General features: G+C 33.3%; 1 protein-coding gene across 1 annotated transcript; it reads right to left on the bottom strand.

Moving 5' to 3' along the window:
* Nucleotides 1-1,872: 1,872 nt before the first annotated feature.
* On the bottom strand, nt 1,873-23,355 carry LOC132749376 (uncharacterized). Its single transcript, XM_060739105.1, has 4 exons — nt 23,277-23,355; nt 20,634-20,741; nt 13,769-13,924; nt 1,873-2,924 (listed from the first exon to the last, which is right to left on the bottom strand). Exons 1-4 carry the CDS (start codon nt 23,347-23,349, stop codon nt 1,873-1,875), a joined length of 1,389 nt encoding a protein of 462 aa, XP_060595088.1. The 5' UTR covers nt 23,350-23,355.
* Nucleotides 23,356-25,158: the final 1,803 nt, after the last annotated feature.

Here is a 25,158-nt window from a genome sequence, read left to right as displayed (position 1 = left end):
TAGAAGTAAGGGCATCTTCTTTGCAAAAGAAATTAAATTCAAATCTATTCTGATTGCTTTATATGACTCGTTTTTGTTCAAAATACCGGTTGAAAAAGTGTTCGCGGTATCAGAATTTTGAGGATGCGCGCGCATGGTATGACCCCCTTGATCAATAGATCTCAGTTAAGCGATCAAGGGCCATCATGTCGTATTGTTATAATTTTATATTATTAAAGTACATTATTGTTAAGACTTAATTGCAAAAGAAAGGAGAATTTAGTTAGAAAAATGTTGATGACTTTGCTTAAATTTAGGATAAATTCATAGAATAAATATGAAACACTTTAATTACAACAAATAATAATCAACTTTCAAGGTTTTATTGAGAGAAATAAAAGAAAAAATAATCTGAGACGCATACAAACGATATATTTCACAAGCTAAAACAACAGTCTGAGGTGAATGCAAAATATATACTTTTCAAATTAAAACTACATTGTTAGATCCATACAAACGATATACATTGTGTTTACAAACTAAATCTACAATCTGAGATACATACAAAAGATATTGTTGTTTGGTTGTTTGATTGGGTTTTATGTCACAGGTCATATGGCGACGTTCTAGCTTTACTGGTGGAGGAAGACTTCAGGAGCGCCCTTCCGTGCATTATTTCAGACACGGATGGGCACCTTACTAGAACCACCGACGTTCCGTCAGCTAGCTGGATAGCTTCCTCACATGAAAGAATCCAAAGTCCCTGTCGGGATTCGAACCCACGGCGTTAGGTGCCGAGTGGTTTGAAGTCAACGACCTTAACCACTCGGCCACATAAGATATAATTTTCATACTAAATTTTCATACTAAAACTACTTGTTAACTGAGGTGCATACAAAATAAATAATTTTCTCACTAAAAGTACAAACGTTGTGTCATACAAAACAAAAGGTTAATCTACAAACAAACTACAATCTGAAGTATATACAAAAGATAAAAAATAATTTCCAAACTAAAACTTCAATCTGAGGTGCAAACAAAAGATATATATTATATATAATTAACAAACTGAACTTACATTCTGAGGTCCATACAAAAGATATTATGTTGAAACTTAAACCGCAATCTGAGGTGCATACAAAAAATATAATTTCCAAACTAAAACTTCAATCTGAGGTGCAAACAAAAGATATATATTATATATATAATTAACAAACTGAACGTACATTCTGAGGTCCATACAAAAGATATTATGTTGAAACTTAAACCGCAATCTGAGGCGCATACAAAAGATATAATTTAACCACAGTCTAAGGTCCATACAAGAGAATAAAATATAAAGTAAACCTATATTCTTATGTTCACACAAAAGATCTAATATTTATAAAGTAAAACTACATTCTTATGTCCATACAAAAGAGCCAATATTTATAAAGTAAAACTACATTCTTATGTCCATACAAAATATCTAATATCTATAAAGTAAACTACATTCACAATATACAATGTACGTTATAAGCATTTCTATAGATGATTATATTATAAAGAAAAACATGTAATAAAAAAGGATTTCTAGCAAATATGAAATATTTACAGGAACTTTGAATAGTTCGGAAGATGACGTTAGTGCCATTACTATTAACGGTTTGCGCTGTAGTTACATCATTATACGTCATGTTTTTGTGTTGTTTTTTATGGTACCGAATTTAAAGTTAATCTTCATTATAACATCAACAGACCTTGCATTGTCAATGATTGTCTTTAAAAATAAGCTGGCTGATTTGCAAACAGACACAAGGAGATAAATGTATACTTGCACCTTGATTTTCCCCAGTAATTGTTTATTCTATGAAATTTGTGCATTCTGTTACATTAAGAACAGTCTGGTGTTTTCTACACCATTGACATTTTCAGTGCTTTATCGGATGCCAGAAGGTGTTTGAACTCGGAGCGAAAGGTTTCGTAATCTATATAATATGGCAACTTCAACATGTTTGAACACGTGTGAACCATCGGTAATCTCAGTTTAGTGATGCCTAGTTTAATCTTAATAGTTATCTTCTCCCGTGGTACAGATTTCTTTCCTGTTACAAATTGAAGGAAAGTCTCCAACTCTGGTGTCGTCATTTCTGTCAACAGGTCTTTTAGAAAACCGAAAACCATACGTTCTATTCCAGAATCCAAGGGCAATGGTGTTTTCAAGCGGGCGATAACTCTTTCTGGTGTTGGTTTTAGTGCACGAAAAAGAACGCTTACTGTCTTCAAATGGACATTCGACCAAAATCGTTCCATGTGCGACTTCGGTATTCCTGACCTCATTTTTTCTAGTAATGGTTTTGGACGTATACATAACACATGGCGTGCCAATTGGGTCACGTGATACCTAAAATTTTCGGCTGTTATTTTAATTGCATATTCGTATCTCTCAAATATGGTCATTAGTTCGTCTGCTTGATCAGAAGTTAAACTACTGTAATTGTTTATTGCCGTGGTAACCAAATTACGATCATGGCTGTCCAGAAAGTACAGGAAATCTTCAAATAGATTCTCAGCCGAAACATCCGTTGTTTCATAGATCATCGCAATAATCGTGCTTTTACACATATGTATCGGAAATTCTTTCATAACAGCAATGGAATGGGATAATATCCTGCCAAGAACTTGATACTTTGAATCGTCTGTGAATCGTTGAGGGGGAAGGTACGGCACCACTGCCTCGCAACCAATGAAGAATTCCTCTTGAGCTCGGTACCAAAATGTTGTAAACATTTCGTTAGTGACACCACCACAGTCCATGCCTTCCTCGCCAATAAACTTCACAGTAATGCGAGACGTTGCCAAATCTTCTTCAGAATAATAAACTATAAGTTTCTCTAATATATTTTCTCTTGACACCCGAAGTGGTATGACAGCACCGCCTAACTGTCTTTGGTGACTGGTTAGCACTGAAATTTAGAAATCTACAAGTTGAAAACATAACTTTCAATATATGTTAAGAAGTCGTGTACTGAAAGTGCTAAGCTATAGTTGGCAGTTTTATTTAAAATTATTGTTGACCTTTCATGCAATATTTCAATGGTTCTTTCTATTTAATATGTCATGGTAAATCGCAAATTATTTGCATGTTTAAAAATATTATCTACGGAAAGCCTTTCTACCGTGTTTACTTCTAAATGCGGTATATCAATTGCTGAATGCATAAAGCCGAGTGCTGAAAACGAAATGTCAGTTGGTAAATGCATAAAGCCGACTATGGAAAGCCATTCTGCCATGCGAATTGCTATTTGCGAATTACTATTTGCGAAATGACAAATGCGAAATGATATTTGCTAATGATAAATGCAAAATGCTTATTGGTACAAGGTTATTTCAGATCAATTTCCACCATTAATTCAGACCGCTGTCTTCCAGGAAAGTAGGTAGTAAACAGATATTTGCGAAGTAAAAACAAGATAAACAGTAATAAAGAAAAAAGAAAAATTTTCACATGTTTGGGTTTTTTAAGCTTCAATTAAGGCGTGTTGAAGGATAAGATCTACGACATTATCCTTAAAGTTCTTAATGCAGGGGGTACTTTGTACCAGGAATGACCAGATATTACAAATAATATTTACATAATAATGTTTACGTAAGAAATTTCTTTTGTATGAAGTGTTTTTCCTATTAATTTTATACAAAATATGACATATTTTGAGGAAAATTAAAGTTTTATTTACCATATTCACATAAATGTAACCAGTGGTTTTGCTAACGGTTTGGAACCAACATGATATTTTAAATGTGTGTGCCAATGCTTGTCAAATGTTTTTACTGTGTGATAAATATTGAATAGAACTTAAATTGACCATTTATGTATGTTCTTAACTTTTTATCAATTGTTTAAAATTCATTTATGGTATTTCGCTTGTATATAGTGTAAATAGTTATTAAACTTAATAAATATCCAAGCTACAGTTTTAAATACTTTTTATATGAAAATGTCTGTAATAGATTGTGCTTTGTGAATATTTAATCATCTCAAAATGACCAAAATGTCAAATATTGTTGGAAATTCCATGAGACGCTCCATTTTAAGGAAACATTTGCTTTCTATTTGCTTGCTTGCTAATATAAATAATAACATTGTATACTCTTTCAAAACATTTTATAGGTAGTGCTCCTATTTTAGAAAAACTTAAATGGAAATTCCTGTCCTTAAAAGCATCAAGAAAGATGCCAACAAGTTCTCTAGGTGTTGCAACAAAAAAGAAAATGAAGGTATGATTTTTAGCTCCAAGAATATTTCAAGATATTGTACTCACCCTGGTGTCGGCAATCGCGTCAGCTTCACAGCTTGGTTAATTTTTTCGGGCAAGTACAGTAGCCATTGTTTCAAAGATATTAGTTTAAAAAAATACTCATTATGACAGCATGCAGCTTTTATTGTAGATAAAGGTTTAAAATTTTGACCAAAGCCTCACTGAAAAGCCATCCATAGTTATCTGACAGTTCCTATTGTTAGTAGTAAAAACTTAGCAATAAGTTCTAGATAAATGATCAACCCGAACCAAAAAATACATACAAAAACTGAAGACTGGGTTTGATTTAGACTATTCATTGACATTAATGGTAATGAACACTGCCAATGCCCTGTGGCAAGTAACTATAAATATTTACTGTTATTGTTTCGTATTGCAGGCTGAGGACTTCTTGATACGGTGTGGGGTGAAAGAGAACAGAGCTGGAGCCTAAGTTGATGCGCTCTATAAAACACAAAGTATTGAAACTGCACTAAGGTTGTAATGATGACTATGAAACTGTGAGAAACAGACTGCTAGTAGATTTCATGATGAATGCTAAAATGAGGGTTATATAGTCCTTTGAATTATGGTGGACGAGATGTTTGATGAAAATAATTTTTCTGTTTTTTACTACATTCACCACAATAAGAAGTATGTTGGAGCCACAAGATTATACATGGGTATGCAAAACAAACCACTGATGTACTTCAGTGACTCTGAGGAAAGTGTGTCCAGCGGAAATATCATCAAAACGAAGCAAACCGGGAAATGTAGGTTGAGCTAATCCGTCATCGGAGCAAAGTGGCTCAGCAAATGCGCAAACGGAGAAAAGTGTGTCAAGAGAATTCAATGACTTGAAAAGTAGAGGTGATAATTTAGAATCAGTAGATCGATTACGTCGATGCTAATAAATTGTGTCCAGTATATGCCACCGATCCAAAAAATAGTCTGTTACCTGTGAAATGTGATGTGACTTGCTGGAATCTTATGCCAGGACTTAAATAAAATGATGGTCATTAAAGTAATGGAGCATTTTTACCTTCTTTGTTTCAATGTTAGCTTTTTCTAATGTAACTATTATTTAATATTTAAACTTTTTTATACTGATATTTTAAATTTTGATTGTATCTCTGTCAAAATCTCTAATATAGTGACAACTTTGAATACTTGAGCTTTGGCTGTAATACGATCAGCATTTGTTTTAATTCTGTTCAAAAATACAAAAGAAATTATTTCAAAAGTTTGCTTTATTTTTTTTCTTCAGAAAAATGTTTTTGCACTGCCCTCTAAAGGTCCCTTCATATCTAGTTTTCTTTTTTATTTATTTACATGTTGAATAGTTTAGTGTCATATTAAATAAATATGTAAGGAAATGAACGCTTTCATAGTCCTTTCTTTCAAGACATTTTGTTAGACGAAAATATATTTGTTTAAAATTTTGGGGATTCATATAACAATAATTAATAATGTTAGTCCTAATGCTAGTACATGTACTTCACCTCATATTTTATGTACAAAAATGGTAATGGTGTGGAGTTTCCCGATACTAGAATGAGTTGTTGTGTACCTGGATTTTGTTCAATTAATGATGTTGTCTGATTAACTGGCTTTTATTATTACTCAGTTTGAATATGTAAGAATTATTACCCAGCAAACATTACATATAGGACCGATGTCGGCCCGATATCATCTTCAATGTCGGCCCGATATCGATATCCGAAGTCGACTCGACATCGGATGTGCAACCCGACAGAATATTGACTTTTATGAATGAAACTTTTGAATAAAAGAAAGAGAAATGAAGTTGTTTTTTCACTATTGTATGGGACATTTATCATGTTTATTAGTTATGAGTACAATTTAACAGAATTTATGTTCGAGTTGATTCTGCTTGTATTATTATTTCAGTCTTTGCTGTGTAATTTTTTTATTCTTATATGCAGTCATTTGATGCCAAAACAACAATATGATGCTACATGTATGTTTTCCCTTGAATGAGTCCGAATAAGTACAGGGTTCAACTTCGTTGTCCGTCTGTCTGTCTGTCTGTCCGTTTGTCTGTCCGTCACCCTTTTGTGTCCGCTCCACAACTGCTATAAGAGGTATCCACTTGAAACTTGATAGGAAGCTATATCACATGAAAAAGTGCAGAGCAAAAGAACCATAACTTTTCCTTTCATAGTTTATGAGTTATTGCCCTTTGTAAATTTCTATATTAAATTTTTGTCCGGGCTATATCAAAAAGTATAATAGATATCATTTTGAAACTTTGTAGGTAGGTTAATTACATATATGAGCCGCGTCATGACAAAACCAACATAATGTGTTTGCGACCAGCATGGATCCAGACCAGCCTGCGCATCCGCGCAGTCTGATCAGGATCCATGCTGTTCGCTATCGATTTCTCTACTTATATAGGGGGCGTGGACGGTAACTTGCAATTTCCATTACCGTCCATGAACAGGCTCAATCAAACCGAGCCTGCAACATTTTCAATTTTGCCGTGTTGGGCTTTCTTTAGGGATTCTGTATTTTATCTATATTATGATCACATCCGTGTTATTTGTGCCGTGTGGCGGCTGTAAAAAGTCTCCCCGTACATTTAATCAATGATGTTATATTTTCGATCCTTGAAGATCGTTCAGCACGACATTATTGTTGTGCTTGTGGTATTTTTTGTTTCAACTTTTCGGCATTTTCTATTTGGGTGGTTCCAATATTCCTACTTGAATAATGTTGAATCACCCTTAGGATATGTTGCCTGCTTTATAAATTTGTCTTTTGACGTCTTATCTGTGATATGCAGGCTTCATAACCTCAGATCCCCTTTCAAAATTCCATTTTATTTAGTTCCGCCCATTGTTTTCTCGTTTAGGGCACACGCATTCTTTTACTTGGGGACCATACGCCGCTTTTCATGGAATGACACTACTGTGTCACATTGAAGGTTCCATGATAACCGCCGTATGAACACATCTGCGGATGTTTCTAAATTCAAATTTCACCATTTTAGTGATTAAATGTTGAATTCTGCTTAAGCCGGTGCTAGGGGGCGTGGACGGTAACTTGCAATTTCCATTACCGTCCATGAACAGGCTCAATCAAACCGAGCCTGCAACATTTTCAATTTTGCCGTGTTGGGCTTTCTTTAGGGATTCTGTATTTTATCTATATTATTATAGAGTTTGTAAGCGAACAGCATGGACCTGATCAGACTGCGCGGATGCGAAGGCTGGTCGGGATCCATGCTCGTCCAAAACCTATTATGTTGGTTTTGTCATGACGCAGCTCATATGTGAAGTGTATTACACAAAAACCATAACTCTTTTTTCATAGATTAAGAGTTATTACCCTTTGTAAATTTCAATAGTTAATACATATCCGGCCATATCTCAGATAGGTCTATAAATCTCATTCGCACATACGCAGAAAAAGATGAGCACTTTTGCAACATGAAGCGCTGTTGAAAATAAATATCAGCGTTACAATTTGGCCTTCATGTTAAAAGAAACATTCCATTCTGTAATATATGAGACGAGACATAGCTACTTCCGTTTCCGAAAGGACCCGTCCAGTTTAAAGTTTGGCTTGAGATCACAATGTAAAAACATTCTTTAAATAATATAAAACTTATTAATATCTCATATTCTAGCTGTGTATTTTATACTGGTAATATTCAATCATAGCATTTGTATCAATGGATAATCTTTTGATATAATATCTGTAATTTAAGCAAGATATTTTTCCCAATTCATATAATGTTACCCATAAAATTTAAACTCTGCTTGGAGATACCTAATTTTTCAAAATGCTAATAAGTTTGTTAAGTTAAACGTGTATTTCTTTTGCCTTCTTTTGGATATTTTGTATCTCTATTGTATTATAACATGCATGTTTCTGAGATTTACAGAAAGAAGAAAAAGAGATTGTGTCACTAGGCAACATAGTGAGTCAGAAACTTTGCTGCTGTTGTTGATGATGATGGAGATTGCTAAGTTCACCTTGTTAATTTGTAGTTTATAATTGACGTGTTTCTTCGCTTGAATTTGATTCTGTTGTTTTCTCTCCTTTTAATTTTGTTCTCTGTTTGAATCAAATAAATAAGACACATGATGTTTACAAATTTGTTGATTTTTTCTCAAATATCTATCTACCATTACTGTTAAATCCCTCTCAGGGACAAGTACAGCCGTCCTGTTTTACCCAGATAGAGAGAGAAGGGGAGTTCCAATGAATTGTTCAGGCACATAGCACCCTGAACCCATAATTCATTCATTGATACGAACTTTTACGCTATTTCTAATGCTCGAAGAAACACCAAATAGGTCCCCGTCGAGGATCGAACTTGGGACTATCGCATCCCATGCGAGCGTCCTACCAGTGGACCAACTCGTCTCAATTTGGGGGATAGCCTATTGTTCTAGGAAAAATGTTAGTATTTTGCATTTTGACCAAAAAGCCCTTTTTTCGCCGAGGAACATGAATTCATACATGAGAATACATACTGGAGAGAAACCAATTAATTTTAGTACTGTTCAGCCATGTCGCTTGTGTAACAACAACTAAATAAATGTTCTATAGTTATTGCCAACTTCGCAGCTTGTTTATGAGTTACATATAATGCCTCGATAAGCATATACATAATAAATTTAATGAATTTACTTGTTCAATCTAAAATTGTCACAGATGCGAATAATAACCCCCGCACAACAAACTTTAATTTCATGCAGGAATAAAGCCTTTATACATAAAATGTTCAAGGGCACACATCTCTGCAATGCCTGAATTGCCAGACTATAATTTTGTGGCATGCTCATATTCACTTCATGATTTTGATATAAGTCACTTAAGAAATATGAAAGCAGTTTGCTCCACACTCTTTTATGTTCAAATAATACATATGTGCATGTCTGTATTTAAGGGCATCTGCAATGCCTGGATTGCCCTAACTGACTTTTGTAAAATGTATATCTTCACTTCATGATGATGATATATTGTAAGTTTAAAACCAATCCCTAAAGAATTGTGAAAGAAGCTGGCGCTACAAGAATGTAGGTATTTATGCATACAGACCAACCGACCACCCCAACAACGGACTCAATAATTCCCCTTCTCACACTTCTTTTGCGGGAGTATTATAATGGTTAAATAATGTACATGTATAAAAATGAATCGATAATTTTTTATTCTTAATTTTACTGTGACACCAAGATTTTATTTACATTATTCCAAATCTTTTCACTTGCATATATTTCCATGATCAAATTTGAAAACAGTTCAAATGCTCTATCAAGATTAGTTGGCATCTGCCATCTGTATTGTTCAATGACAGAAAGGGCCCATTCGGAAAACATTTTTGACAGCAATACTGATTACGTTCATAACAGTTTTTATTTGCAAACAATGATCAACCTCCACTTCATCAGCAACTTTGCTCTGCTCGGTACAGCAATACAATTCAGCAGTAGTGTACATCATGTTTGGTATTTCAGAAAGAGATCTAACAAATTCTTCATCTTTCGCACACGATGCTTATTCCAATGGTGTGCATGATGTTGAAGTTCGGAATGAAACAGAATTTCAAGCAATATATATCAAGAACGTTGTCTGTTTGCAAAACACCACTCAAATTAATCCATGCACGTCTGTAATAGGGATTATCTCAAATATTGCCAAAACCATTCGATCCTTTGGTTGTGATCCGATGAACTTTCCATTACAGCACATCTTGTAAACATATCATTGTGGTGAGAACGAAGAAGCGTTTTGACATCAGCAATATTTACATATTCTGTAGCCGGTCCATATGAATGGAACCTTCTTGAGCTCACGAATTGACTTTAAAAGGTAGGTGCAAGTCAGACATGGATTTTTGTTTGTTTCGTCTACTTTGAGCCAAATCAACCTTCTGCTCCAACCAACTTTTGCCCCTTGAATACAAATCCCTAAAGGCTTTAATTTGTCGTTTCCATCTATATGCCACATATTGTTTGAACCTTTAACTCTCTGTAATTGATGCAGCTCTTTGTGGATCGTTACAGATACAGTGTATTACGTCCCTTACAGTGGACTTACAAAATTGGGGGGGGGGGGATTTTAGTATAAATAATTTGATACCGAATCTAATGTATAGTCCGACTATTAGTAGTACATGTAACTGTAAATGGAATGAGAGACGCGAGTTTAATATGTATGTGCCAGTTTATCAAAGATAAATTCGTCAATTTTCTGGTCATCCATTCCAGCCCCAGAGAGTAAGAAGCGCATATAGCAATAACATTTCGCATTTGTCATTTCGCAATAATCATTAGCAAATGTCATTTCGCAAATTGCATTTCGCATTTATCATTAGCAAATGTCATTTCGTAAATTGCAATTGGCATGGCAGAATGGCGTTCCATAGCCGACTGCTAAAAATGAAATGCCAATAGCTAAATACATAAAGCCAACTGCTAAAAATGAAATGTCAATTGGTAAATGCATAAAGCCGACTGCTAAAAATGAAATGCCAATAGCTAAATACATATAGCCTACTGCAAAAATGAAATGTCGATTGCTAAATGCATAAAGCCGACTGGTGAATGCGAAATGTCAATTGCTAAATGCATAAACTGCTAAATGCATAAAGCCGACTGCTGAATGTAAAATGTCAATTGCTAAATGCATAAAGCCGACTGCTGAATGCGAAATGTCAATTGCTAAATGCATAAACTGCTAAATGCAAAAAAAACGAATGCTGAATGCAAAATATCAATTGCTACAATTGTAAATTCAAGCTGAAAATTATAAATATTATTTATTTACAATCGGAGAGGTATTTTGTTTGTTTATAGAAGTATTGAAACCACAAATCAACATGATGTCTACACTTTTCAAAAACACACATTGCAAAAGTGATTTTTAAACAATACTTCGTCAAGTGACAGCCGGAAAGAATATTTACAGAACCCAAATTCCACTTAAGGCAGAGAAGTGAAAAATAATTAGTGGTGCAACTAAGACAGATATAATTTTGTTTATAATTAAACCTTGGTAGTTTTGAGGAAGATGGGGAAAACTACCGCAAGGCTGTACAGATATTCGAGTGAATTTTAGTACATGATACGTTTTAGTTCCGGAAAAATGATGAAAGGAATAGATAAAGAATAAGCAGTTAAAAAGTAGATGAATTCTACATGGGAAGAAATAATAAAAAATTTGGAGATGTACAATCCCAAAATGAACTTGAGACACAGTCATTAAATCTTAGCCAATCAATTAATGATAGTCTTTCAATGAAAAATGTATGATTCAAAATTATGCAGTAGAACTAATTTTGTTATTCATTTTGGATTTTGTACTAGTAATTAAGATTATTTGATTTCTGAATGTGCCATACAACGCGCGTGATTTCAACAATGAAAATAGAGCCTATATGATCTGTCAACATTTATTCCAACCAAGACCATTTGCTACACTCATTGAAATACTTCCTTTCTGCCATTTGAATGAATTGTATATGTAACTCAAGGTTAAGGTTGAGGTTCTTGTTATTCTTCTAAACAGGATAGCTTCAGTACGAGGTATAGAGCTCCGTAATATAGCAAGAGGGTCATAATGGCTCTGAAATCGCTAACCTGAATATACAATTCTCCATGATGCGGTGATGGCATTTTCAGGGTATTAAGTTTACATATTTTGTCCCAATAAATACATTACGAAATGTATAGTAAAAATCTCGTCATCACTTGAGAACCTTAACTACATTCACTGATACGTTTTTTATTTGGCCGAACTGATCAATTTTATTTTTTTTGGCCAGAAGCAATAATTTAACGTTTACAATGGGCGCGCTCCTGACTTACGGTAGTCTACCCTTAATGCAATCGGAACGTCCTCGGCATTTATCTATAATAACCTTGGAATCAATACGGAGTGATAGTCTGGATTACCTGCCCTTTTCTCTCCGTTCAGTTGTACTAAATTTTATAAAACGACGGGAACCAGACTATACGGAGTGAGAATAGTTCTACCAAGTGGTTTCAGATGTAAGCATAATGTAAAACGATTGTACTCGTACATATAATTGACATTCAAAGAAAATTAAGTCTGTTTCGGTACCATTATGATTAAAAATATGTCTGACAACCATTTTAATTTACATATGCCCACTGATGTACAATTTTAAAGAAATGTGGCTAAATGTCAACAGGTTGGCATTTTGTACTTTCGGTTTCTACAACCATAATAATGAATATACAAATAATGTGTTGTTTGCTTTTGTATCTATGAATTCACTTATTTTAGGTGGGTAATTACTTGATATATTGAAAATAAACTTGTAAACAACTCCCATCATTAAATTACTATTTGTTTACATGTCCAGTTTCTTAGCGTAGGTTAGATCCGTTCTGTGTATTCATAGGTCCTTATCCGAAAACTTACGGAATGAACCGAAAAGTTGCGATTGCCCCTAATGCATTACCTTTACTTTGAAGAGTTTTCAAATAAGCTAGAATCACTGTCAACTGCATTAAAACTGAGGGGCGTGAGTTCAAACGCCAGAAGGGGCAACTTTCTTTCTTTCTTTTTTTCTTTTTAACATTCTTTATGTATCTCTCAGATCCCTTACGCAAAGAAAAAGGCGTTGGATTTTAATTTTATAATTAATGTACGTTTATTTTTGCTTAATAATTCCAAATTCAATAGCAACTAATGACAATGTTAAATATACAATTCAAAGCTGATATAAGCATTAGAATTGTAGTGGGAATCTTAAAGCTGCACGCGACCAGATTACCAAAATATTTCAAGAAAATCAATATTTAGAAAAATCCACTAAACTTTTAAGAAAAGTAAAAATATTCAAGATAAGATCCAAGTTATATTTTATATGTCATGTGCGGTTGACATTGATTTTGCAGTATTTTATCACCATATGTCTACTGCGTTACTACCGCAGTAAGGGCTGTTTTTTGCATTATGTTGACCCCTTTTGGTAATTTTCGTGGATTGTAAGTGCCGATTGCAATATGTAAGTTACTTTATTTTGTTCACCTCACAATATTTTACTTTTAAATACATTTTCAAAATTTTATGAAAATTAACATGAATATGGAGGTGTGCTGCTTTAATCGCTATGGAGATAAATTTCCTTCCATATTTATAGGAAGTATTGACTTTGATAAATGATTTTTGAATTTAAACTTTTTATTGAGATTAAAATCAAGCACCAGTGATTTAAAAGTTGCTGAATAGAAGTTCGTAGATGCAGACAGATAATAGTATTTACGAAACAGCGTGTTAATTGCAAACCACAATACAATTTTAACATTTTACAAGTGTTTATCAATATATCTCTATATCATGCATTAATTACATAAATTACGTGACTAAGAATGACGCACTTAACAGAAAGAACATTACAATTATTGCATAAATAATCTTCCATAGTTTTTACGTTTTGTAAGTTTTGAAATATTGTATTAGAATTAAGACACACAAGTTGCTGACCAGGACACGATACATACATGACTCGACTTCTTTCAGTATAGTTATGTCATCATTTGCTTCTTCTACTCGCGGAGCGCCCCCTTCGGCACCTCGAACAGAATCAGGACTGCTGGGTAGTTGCGATGTTCCGGCTTCGTTTTCATTTTGGATAACAGGGCTTACAGTGTTTGTTCCTGTAATAGACATATGTTTATTTTCTAAAACGATATATCTACATCGTATCATAGTTTAGAGACAGTTCTATTGAAAATGTGTCTAGAGTTAAATCGTATACCTATAAACGCACGGTTCAAGTGTAGGTATAAGTTATCCGACTCAATGTACCGCACTGACTGCTGTGGATTAACATACAAACCATGCTCGTTGAATGGCTACATTTTTCTGGGGTTTACTTATTATGACGACAAGGAAAGGGATAATGATTCAGATGCTCTTACATTGGTTCACTTATTCTGGACATTCATTTTGTGACGACAGGGAAAGTGTTTTATTTTTACCTATGATACAAAAGAGATAGAATATAAAAAAACCTTTGCAATCTGATTTGTTCTCTGGTTAGAATACAATCTAATAGCCTCGTTTTGATATGCTTTTTCTATAACTTAAAGAACTGATTTGCTCCGAGATCTTGTACATCGTAAAAAGATAGAAAAGGGGAAGAATAACCAACTATTACATCTTTATAGATAAGGAAGGCTTTTATTTAGAATAGCACTTGTTTGTTTGAGGGCAATTTTCTGTTTTTATTTGTGCTTATGAGATTGTAAAGAACTATCACTTAGGAACTTGTCAAACTATTCTTTATAAGGGGCAGGGGACCTAAAAATGAACAATATTGTATTTCAGTGTGGCCAGAAACACAATTCCAAATATTTCAATATTTTACTAAATATTATTAGACTCAGTTGACAAATATGTATCAGTCTATGTTTACGTACCGAATCGTTGTGCCGCAATTTTGTCTATCAAGGATTTTTCGCACGAATACGCTCGTTTCCTGATATATATTTTATGAACGGGAAGGGCTAGAGACTTGGAGTCGGTATCATTTGGAAGCTGAATACAAACGTGAAATAGTGATAAAAAAATTTTTTAATCGTCTGGACAATTGTTTTCCCAGGTCCGATACTCGTGTCTGTGGTATCGTCCGGTTATAACGTTCACGGTTTATTGTTCATGTATAGGCGGCATTATAACGGGCGCTTTCATGTTTTGATTTGCTAACATGGAGATAACAGACACTTTAGTAATATGGTCCAACTGATTTTGCCTAAATGAAAAAAGGAATATTTAAACATGTTCCATGGGGACTCATCTGGTATTCATTACTAGGAAATGTGAACGCTTTCCATGTATTGAGTGACAAAAAAGAGAGTACTAGAAAAATTAATACAACAATCAAGCATATCAAGGGGGATAACTTACGCCGAACGTTGCGGTAAATGGCGGATGTCACTCTTTTTCTTTTTTCAATATACCGTAAATTTGACTGATTTTTAAATTAGCAGATTATGTTAAATTGAGATTAGATAAATAAAGACCACCCGCTCGCATAATATGAAAAGATATTCAAAGGTCGGACGAACAATATGTAAAGTCTGTGCGGATTCGGATTTATGCGCCGCATAATGCGGTCCTGTCTAGAGTTCCTATGTGACTGACAGCAATTTATATTTATGCCCACCCAGCCAAAATTACACCTGAAATATAGCATTATGGGCAATCTTCATGAAGATGCAGCATACTCCAGAATCCGCCTGATTCCTTTAAAAATATCACTAACACACAGTGCAAGCAATGGCATTTTCAAAAATGACCAATAAAGTGTCTGTCATACGTTTAGATTTTTCACAAAATTTATCCGAAATTTCTTACCTGTTTGGCGCCAACTGTCAAAGCTTGATTTTTAACTTTTTAACCTCCATTCGGAGAGTCACAAATACATACAAAGCTACCAAAATGCTTAGTTTCGGGTAAAAACCCAAAAATACTTCTCATTTCCTACACACAAACAAGAAAGAATTACAATGACAGAGAAATATCAGAAGTTTCCAGTACCTTCAAAACAGCCTGTCTGAGTTATTAAAAAATTTGACAGGGCCGTCATTCGGATATGTCCCCTGTCCCCTTAAGGCGAACATGTGAATTTAACGCGCAAGATATTCTTACAGCACCGCCTTTCTGGAATTTTCGGCAACCAAGGAGGCAGGTTTTTTTCATCAGTGTTTAATTTAGAAACCCACGCTCCCTCCCCTTTTGATGATATTGTGGTTTTGGGGCCTGTTGATGAAATGCTCGGAGTGTCTTTGGTGACTGATTAAGGTGATTCCGCTTTGTCAGCCATGTTTGTTTTCACTAAGTGGGTCAAAAGTGAAAGTAGGCCAAAATTCATATAACAATTAAGCTCTCAATGTAAAATGATTAACCATTTGAAAATACACTTCCAGGTCTATGTTTTAAAGACTATTAATTTTTATAAACAAAAAAAGAAATGAAAACAATAAGAAAATTTACCTTGAATGTGCTAAATTTCTGAAGACCAAGTACAATCTGTTGTAAAGTTTTATGCATATTTCATGAATGGAAAAATCCAGTTTGAAGTCTGTTTTAGTGCAGACAAATGCTAATTTTTTGCAGCAAATACAAAAAACTTTCAAAACTTAATTACAAATAAAGCAGTATCTCATGTCCTTCTAAGCACATGTCCTCCATTATTGTTTGTAAAAAAAGTAGTGCAAGAAGGCAATCACAATTTATAACCTTATGAACTACAATTAAAATGAAAACACGTTCCAGTTTTAAAATTTAATCTTTTAGTGTGTCTGTCTGTAATGTACACAAGAATTAGATAAAAGATGTTATTTCTCTGGTACTCCTTTTTTACACGTGACATGGAGGCCATATTTTTCAAGGTCAGATTCAAACTACTTTCCTTAGATTTAAGTTTTTGCAAGTTTTTAGTATTTGCTGCAAAAACTAGCATTTGTCTGCACTAAAACTGACTTTAAACTGGACTTTTGCCATTCATGAATTTACAACAGATTGTACTTGGTCTTCAGAAATTTAGCACATTCAAGGTAAATTTTCTTATTGTTATCATTTTTATTTTGTTTATAATAGTCTTCAAAACATAGAACTGAGAGTGAATTTTCAAATGGTTAATCAGCTTTGTTGTTATATGAATTTTGGCCTACTTTCACTTTGGACCAACTAAGTGAAACAAACATGGCTGACAAAGCGGAATCAACTTAAGCTAGGCTAAAGGACGGTTACTTTGCACTCCAGCAAGATGTTACCGGCGTGAATCTAATGATATCCTTCCAGAGAGGATGGTATAAGCGCTCAGCTGCAACAAACCATCAGCTTCGCCAAGCTTAATTTATTAGAGAGGGGTCACGATTTTTTTTCGGGACCCGCTTTTGTTTCTGTTTTTCTATAAAAGGTGCCATATCGCTATTTTGCGGCGTCAACAAAGTATTAACATAAAAAAGTAATATAAGCGCGGCTGAATGTGTATGAATATAGGATTTGCTGTTTTCTGTTTTGATATAAAATTTGTGCTGATTTTTGAACGCAATGGATAATTAATTTGTGCTGATAAAAAGATATTAAATAACTTGTGCTGATAAATAATTTGTGCTTCTCAATTTGGGCTGATGTTAACAGAAACTGTTTTGCTTGTACAGATCTATAGTTGTATGCTTTATGCACGGGGGAGGAAGTGTTACACGAAGGATGGAGTTCTTATGATAACTTGTTCAGGAGTTCCTGTGATAACTGTCACGGAGTTCGTCGGAAAACATTTGTATATACTACAAAAACACTCGTCAAAAATGGTTATTTTCATTGTTCAAAAATTAGTTTTAGGTGCTAAATTAAACTTTAATGATTAAGCTTGTCTCACATCTTGTATTATGACTGTGTCAAAGCCTAATCCACAGGTCATTTTTCATCGCGTCTTGCTTAAAATCTGGTAGTTTTGAGTAAAATTTCCAAATTACTTGCCAATTCACAAGTTTTGACCGGTTTATTTCTGGTCTTCATCCTTGCCATACATAATTACCTAATTATAATGCAAAATTGAAAACATACAGCACCGGCTAAATATTTATAACCGATTTTTCAAATGTCCCGGAGTTCTTGTGATAACTCTGAAGATGTCACAGAGTTCTCATGATAACTTTTGTTATTGCCAGTGTGTTTCTTGTGCTAAATCACGGCGCGTTTTGGCGTTTATTATCATTCAATAAGGTTGTAAATCATTTTGAAATGCAGTACGACCATCCTTTGCACAAAAATGTGGATGAATCGTTGGTCTTAAGTGTCTGCAAAGGATAAATAGAGAAAAGGCTATCATCTACAGTAAAAATTGAACCAGCGGCCACTGATATTCAGCAGTATAATGGCTTAAACCACAAAACAAAAATGTCTCAAAACGTACACGTTGTTCTCAGCTTCACATGTTTTAAGCAACCACTTTTCTTAAGAATACAATATATAGGCATTTGTATCATTTTATACAATAATAAATAAGTATATAACCAGGATAATTTCCACACCTATGTCTTAAAAAAGTACGATACATGATAAAAACTCAACTGCGGTTGGCTCTAACACAAATTTGAACTGTCCCTCCAGGTTCGAGAGAACTAAGTTTGACTATATATTTTTGTTATCAATTACAGCAAAAGTAGCAGAGTTTCCTCCACTAAGATTACATAGGGGAAATACTCTTCAAACATCGACAGAAAAATATACATGAAAATACCATATTTGAGTATTTCAAAGCGCATTTTATCACGTACATAAATGCCCTACTGGTTTCATAGCAGTTCCCGGCCCCAAATCGCACTTTTTAACAAATAAAATAAAAGTCTGTCTACCGAATAGTGCAAACTTTGACAGAACAAAAGGAGGTACCTGTCCAGCATTACCATGTTTAATGTTGCTCTTTTATTTTACATTTTAATGGAATAAAGGCCTGAGATGTAACACCTTTGCTCACATTTATTCAAAATTTCATAGCAGTTTTTCGGACCGTTTTTATTTTGAATATTTCAGTACCAATAAGCAATGTTAAGCTGGGTTTTTTCAAACTTTTCCGTGTCGTCTGTAAATATATTGTTTAAAAGTAGTGATTTACCTAGAATGGGATTTCAGTTATTACGTATGGGCATTCAAACTATAATTCCCTAGGTGTTGCTTGTAAGTGTCGCAAGTTCTCTAATGTAACTTAAAACAACAGACAACTTTGAAACATATTAATCGCTTTACTATTATAACTGCTGTTTTACATAGAAAACAAGATGCAGTAACATACCTGAGAAAAATAGATTGTATGCCTGGATGAAAATGATAAAGGGCCAGAATACTGCTAGGAGCCGGAAACTGCTAGGAAACCAGTACATAAATCCTTTTTTCCAGTCTACGAAATCTACGTCAAACAAAAAAAATACTATGAAAAAGAAACGGGGTAAAGAAATAATATCTCTTGAACTAAAATTCACTCAAAACCAACATTATATATCCTATTTTTTTGCGCAAAGGATGAGCGTATTATATTTCATAATGATTTACAGTCTCATTGAATAATAAAAAACACTAAAACGTGCAGTATTTAGCACAAGAAACACACTGGCAATAACAAAGGTATCATAAGAACTCTGTGACATCTTCAGAGTTATCACAAGAACTCCGGGACATTTGAAAAATCGGTTATAAATCTGTTAGCTTTATGTTTTCAATTTTGCATTATAATTAGGTAATTATGTATCGCAAGGATGAAGACCAGAAATAAACCGGTCAATACTTGTGAATTGGCAAATAATTTGGAAATTTTACTCAAAACTACCAGATTTTAAGCAAGAGACGATTGAAAATGGCCTGTGAATTAGTTTTTGACACATAATACAAGATGTAAGACAAGCTTAATCATTAAAGTTTAATTTAGCACCTAAAACTCTTTTTTGAAAGATGAAAATAACCATTTTTAACGAGTGTGTTTGTAGTATATACAGATGTTTTCCGACGAACTCCGTGACAGTTATCACAAGAAGTCCTGAACAAGTTATCATAAGAACTCCATCCTTCGTGTAACACTTCCTCCCCAGTGTTATGGAGGATTCATGCCGATAATTTCGCCAAAAATAGGGTTATAAGAAAAATAAGATGTTTAATGTAAATAATATGATAAAGATTGATTGCTTTGGTGTTTGTGTAATGTTCTTTATCCTTTTTACATTAATATGTACGATGACCAGAGATAGCACAGTGGTAATTGCAGTAAAACAAACAATATATTTACGCCTTACAGACAGGGAGAGGGCGGGACAAACTCCCCAAATATTGGTCAAGTCTATTTCACTATATCCTGTCTTTCTCAGCTGTCAGTTATTTAGCTAACAAACAATGTAATCTTATTACAAAATATATTACATAACATGAAATGGAAGTTGTGCACATATTCTTTCTCATAAACAAAAACCTTTATTGATACCAAAAACAAAAAAACACTTGAACTCAACTGTATCCAAGTTTGGTGAATATGTCAATTACTGATTTTAGAATAAAGTTCTTTGAATTATCGAGCACTGCCTATAACTACGGTGACACAGAGATGACATATGTGTGTTTTATTTATCTCGTGCGCTCAACTTAATTATTTCGTGCGCACGACTTAGTAACTTGTGGCCACGACATAGTAGCTCGTGCGCACAATTTGATTATCTCCTGCGCACTACTTAGTAATTCGTGTGCACGACATAGTATCTCCTGGGCACGAGATAAAAATGCACAAATGTCACCTCTGCGCCACCGTATATAACACCTATATAAAAGTTTGGTTAATCTATCAAAATCTCTATAGTACTTAGATAACACTACCTGTACTCTGCCCGCCGTGTAACTCATATTTCTGTCTGGACTCCTCCATTGAAATTTCTTCCAATGCTTGTTGCACTTCGTCCGAACGAAAATCTCGCTCAGATGGTACTTATGGTCAAAAAGAGAAAATATATCAAACGGTTATAAAAATGGCTACGCTTTATTTTTTTTAATTGCCTATACGGTCATTTATATTAGTTTCTGTAGTCATTTATTGTAGTTTCTTCGGTCATATACCTACATAAATTTTGCGTCATTTATAATTGTTTCTGCGGTCACTTAAAAAAGTACGTTTGGTCATTTATGAAGTTTCTGTGGTAAATTATACCATTCTTAGCGTCATTTATAAAAAAAAAACATTTGCGTCATCTATAATCGCTATAACGATCATTTTTAATAGTTACTGTGGTCATCTTAAAATACTGTCGGATTATTTATACATATAATACTTTCTGCAGCTATATTAAAATTTTGCGTTATTTTTAATTGTTTCTGTTGTCAAAAAAAAGTTTCTTCAGTCATTTATGATAGTTTCTGTGGTCATTTAAAAGATTTTTCGTCATGTATAACTTTTTTTGCGTAATTTATAAACAAAGTGCGTCAATTCATAAAAGTTCGAATGGTCATTTTTTGTATTTTCTGATCGCAGATCAGGAAAAACAATGCTGACATTCAATCTCAGGAACAGCGCTTCTCAACAATCCTTACAACAAAAAGAAAGTCTCAAAACAGCATAAAACTAGCATTGTAAAAGAAAGAAATATTTTTATTTTGTTACAAGTATCCAGCGAATTATAACCGATCAAAGTTTAAAAGTAGCTTTGGCTTATAGAATTGTCAATAAATGCACAATCACAAAATACGCGGATGAATATCATTTTAATCAATGAATATTGCTCGGCTATTTCCGTAAAGTTTAAGATTTTTGTGATCGGAATTAAACGCCGCCTAACTAAACATTTGTTACTTAGACTTTTCTGAAAATGAAGTAAGGATGTTGAATCTAGGACTGGGACGAATTTAGGGCAGTCAATGATCGAATATTAATTTCTACAATAAGTAACGGTCTTATTAGATAAGCACTCGGTACTTTAATCCACGTAAACAATGATAGAATCTATCAGTGGGTTAGATAGAGGATAGGGAAATCCAAACCCGATGGTGATCGGTTCTAAAGGGAACGATCCTTGGCATCTAACCAAATGATAGATTTTTTTCACTCATCGGGACACACAAGAAACAAAATATAAAAATCAGTGAAACTACTTTCTATGCGCTTGAAAGGCGGGGCGGGGCTTAGGCGCCTGACTTTCTATGGTTGACAAAAAACATTTTACTGTCAGCAAAAAAATCTACTGATCCAATTTATGTGTCGAAATATTCAATGAAAATCCATTCAAATGATGTCCGTCATCAAAAAGCAAGGTTATCACGTTAAAATACTTTATTATTAAACGTGGAAAATGTCATAATATTAGTGTTTATTAGAAATTCAGTCCATACTTCAATGGTTGGCAAAAAGCGTTTTACCGTTTGCGAAGATTTTTCTACTGTTTCAATTATTTTGATCAAATACATTAAATCAAGAAGCATCTGTATCATTACAGAAAACATGGATGTCTTTCAGGCAAAGTGTCAAAATATCCGATTTTATGAAGAATTTCGCGAAATTTTAAAGTGTGCTATTTTTAGTAACAGATCGATAAGGAAAAATCGGGCTTAGGTAGAGAAGGACTCATTATGATCAATTTATTTCGATTCCGTGGGCAAGATAATAGATAAGCTCATATATGAGTTTGATACATGATCAAAATCGGAGTGGATATCGCCTATGTGTAGGAATACGTAAAGAAGTGCTGCACGTGGAGTGCGAGATAGCCCAATGCGAGATAAGATTTTCCAACAACGCTATTTTTAGTAACTTTTACGGATTTTTCTATATGGTTTGTAAGAAAGCGTTTTTTAGTCACACTTCAGCGCGTATTACACAAATAATTCTGACTGTCGAGTAGTGAAATATTATATACATGTCAGACTGGTTGGGCGAGAAGAATTTTGCTAAATTATTTACATTAGTGTTAAACAACAGTTTTAGCGTGAACAAAATATCTGATTTCAAACCCTAATTTAGAATAATTTGGTTTGCTTCAGACTGCTTTCTTATAACTTCCCTGTGGTCCTGGGGTAACAGGCTCTTTTAGGTAGCGAGAGGTCTGGGGTTCAAAACCCTGTCAAGGCAACTTTTTTGTTGTTGTTTTTTTTTTGTAAATATTTTTAGCGATTTTAACATTCTTTCTCAAAGGAATTAGCCACGTTAGAAACTCTGGTCATGCAAAATTCGTATACATGTATCAAACTCAAACTGTAATAGCAAAAAAATTTAAAGCAGTCGCTGCAACTCGGTGCCCTACAAGATGAATAATAGTATATCAAAATAAACTTATACAGGAAAGTGCATACAGATACATGTACTGTACGATTTAGATTGCAAAGATTGCAAGAAATTGTTATGTAAAAGTTTTTTTGTGTCGGAAAGATTCAAATTCAAAACCTCCGTTGATAAAATATTGAAATAGTGATGAATTGGTACTAAATCTAACAACACAATAAAATATTGTGATATCAAAAATAATTCTCACTTACATCCGTCTATAAGAGAAGGTATTTTTTGCCGCCTCCATGCTTCACTACAATAAACACAATATAAACAAAACATTTTGGTTAATGTATTATTGTAAACACTAAAATAAACATAATATTTTGGTTAATGCATTAATGTTAACACTATAATAAATACAATATTTTTATTTAAATTTTTTTAAGGGATTTTGAAAATAAATTTGGCCTTTTTAATAAAGAAATTTAAAAAACCGGTTTGTTTTTTGTTTTTTAAATTTGAAAAAAAATTGTTTTTTTTTTTTTAAAAAGTAAAGGGAATTTTAAAATATTTCAAAAAAAAAAACCTTTTTGGGGGCCTTTAAAAGCAAAGTTTTTTTTTAAATCTTTACTTTTTTTAAACCGATAATTTTTAAAGGGGGCCCTTTAAACCTTTTTTTTAAATAAATGAAAAAATTTCCCAAATTTTTTTATTTTTTTAACTGCCAAAAATAAAACATTAAAAAGTTTGTTGTATCAATTAGAACCCAAAACAAAGATTTTTTTAAGTTTTCAAAGGCAGGGGAGGAGTGTTACACGGGGGATGGGTTCTTATGAAAAATTGTAAATGGTTTTTTGATAACTGTCAGGGGAGTTCTGGGAAAACTATGTATATTGAAAAAACACTCGTAAAAAAATGGTAATTTTATTTTTAAAAAGGAGTTTCAGTTTGAAAATTTAAAATTAATTTTAAAAGTTTGCTTAATCTGTATTATGTGTAAAAAACAAATTCATAGTCCTTTTTTCTCGCCTGTTTTTAATCGAAGTTTTTTAAAATTTTAAATTATTTGCCAATTCGCAATTTTTGCCCTGTTTTTTCAAGTTTTATATTGCCATAATAATCAAATGATAATAAAAAATTGGGGCAAATTAAGTCCGGTAAAATTTTATACCCTTTTTTTCAATGCCCGGGGGATTCTTGTATAAAAAAATATGCCCAGGAGTTTTTATGATAACTTTTTTTTATGAATGTATTTTTGTGCTAATCACGTACGTTTAGGGTTTTTATTAAGTTATCATAAAACCCCCATCCTCGTGTAACATTCCCCTCCCCGTGAAAGGAGTAAAAACCAATGTAAAGAAGTAATATGAAAAAGCTTGTTTCAAAAAAATATGTTAATTTTTTTTCGTAACATCATTTGTAAATTGAAAAAAAATTGCGATAAAAGATCAATTAATTTTTGTATACAAAGTAAAAATGAATGGCTATTTTGGTTTCCATGTTCTCAGAAAAATCGGGGGCCACTTGTTACAAAATATTAAATAGTTGCAAACGATTAGACTGAAAAAAAGTTTCTGCCAAAAAAAATCACAAAGTGAAAAAAGAAAGGGCGTGCGAAGCTAATAAACATGTATCAATATTATTTTTTTCGTTAAAAATTTGGTAATATTTTTTCTTTTAACAAATTTCGTGTTTCCATTTTTAAATTTTTTAAAATGTTAATTATTTCGTTTAAACGAATTTTGTGTAATATAATTTCGTTTAAATGAGTTTTTATCATTGTTAATCTTGCTTAATTGACTAAAATATGTAGGTATGTATAAAAATTTTGTATACGAAGGCCCTTAAACCCTAAAAACCAATATTTTTTTTTTTTAAAGCTTTTATTTTTTTATATTTTCCTTTGAAAAAAACCCCCCCCCCCCCCCTTTTTTTTTAAAAATTTATTGGGGGGGGGTTTTTTTTTTTTTGGGGCCCCCTTTTTAAAAAAACCCCAAAAGAAACCTTGTAAATTTTTTTTTTTTTTTGAATTTAACCCCAAAAATAGTAAAAGTTATGGGGAATTAGATTTTGTTTAAGAAAATTTTAAAAATTTTGCCAGCTTGCTTCTGATTTGTTTTTAAACTGCATTAGAACTTCCAAAAAAAA

The sequence above is a fragment of the Ruditapes philippinarum genome, unplaced genomic scaffold (assembly GCF_026571515.1).
Source record: "Ruditapes philippinarum isolate M1 unplaced genomic scaffold, ASM2657151v2 ctg6333_1_1_1_1, whole genome shotgun sequence".
In the NCBI taxonomy this organism is placed as follows: Eukaryota; Metazoa; Mollusca; class Bivalvia; order Venerida; family Veneridae; genus Ruditapes; species Ruditapes philippinarum.
The sequence above is the reverse complement of the archived record's forward strand: the minus strand, read 5'-3'. Positions and strand labels throughout refer to the sequence as shown.

What these genes read in the sequence shown, in the direction of transcription:
- LOC132749376 (XM_060739105.1), bottom strand. Translation starts at nt 23,349, where the DNA reads ATGTTTTGTTTATATTGTGTTTATTGTAGTGAAGCATGGAGGCGGCAA. An exon ending in ACCTTCTCTTATAGACGGAT is followed by an intron (nt 20,742 to 23,276) that starts GTAAGTGAGAAT and finishes TTTGACCATAAG; the next exon opens with TACCATCTGAGCGAGATTTT. An exon ending in ACACGGCGGGCAGAGTACAG is followed by an intron (nt 13,925 to 20,633) that starts GTAGTGTTATCT and finishes TGTCTATTACAG; the next exon opens with GAACAAACACTGTAAGCCCT.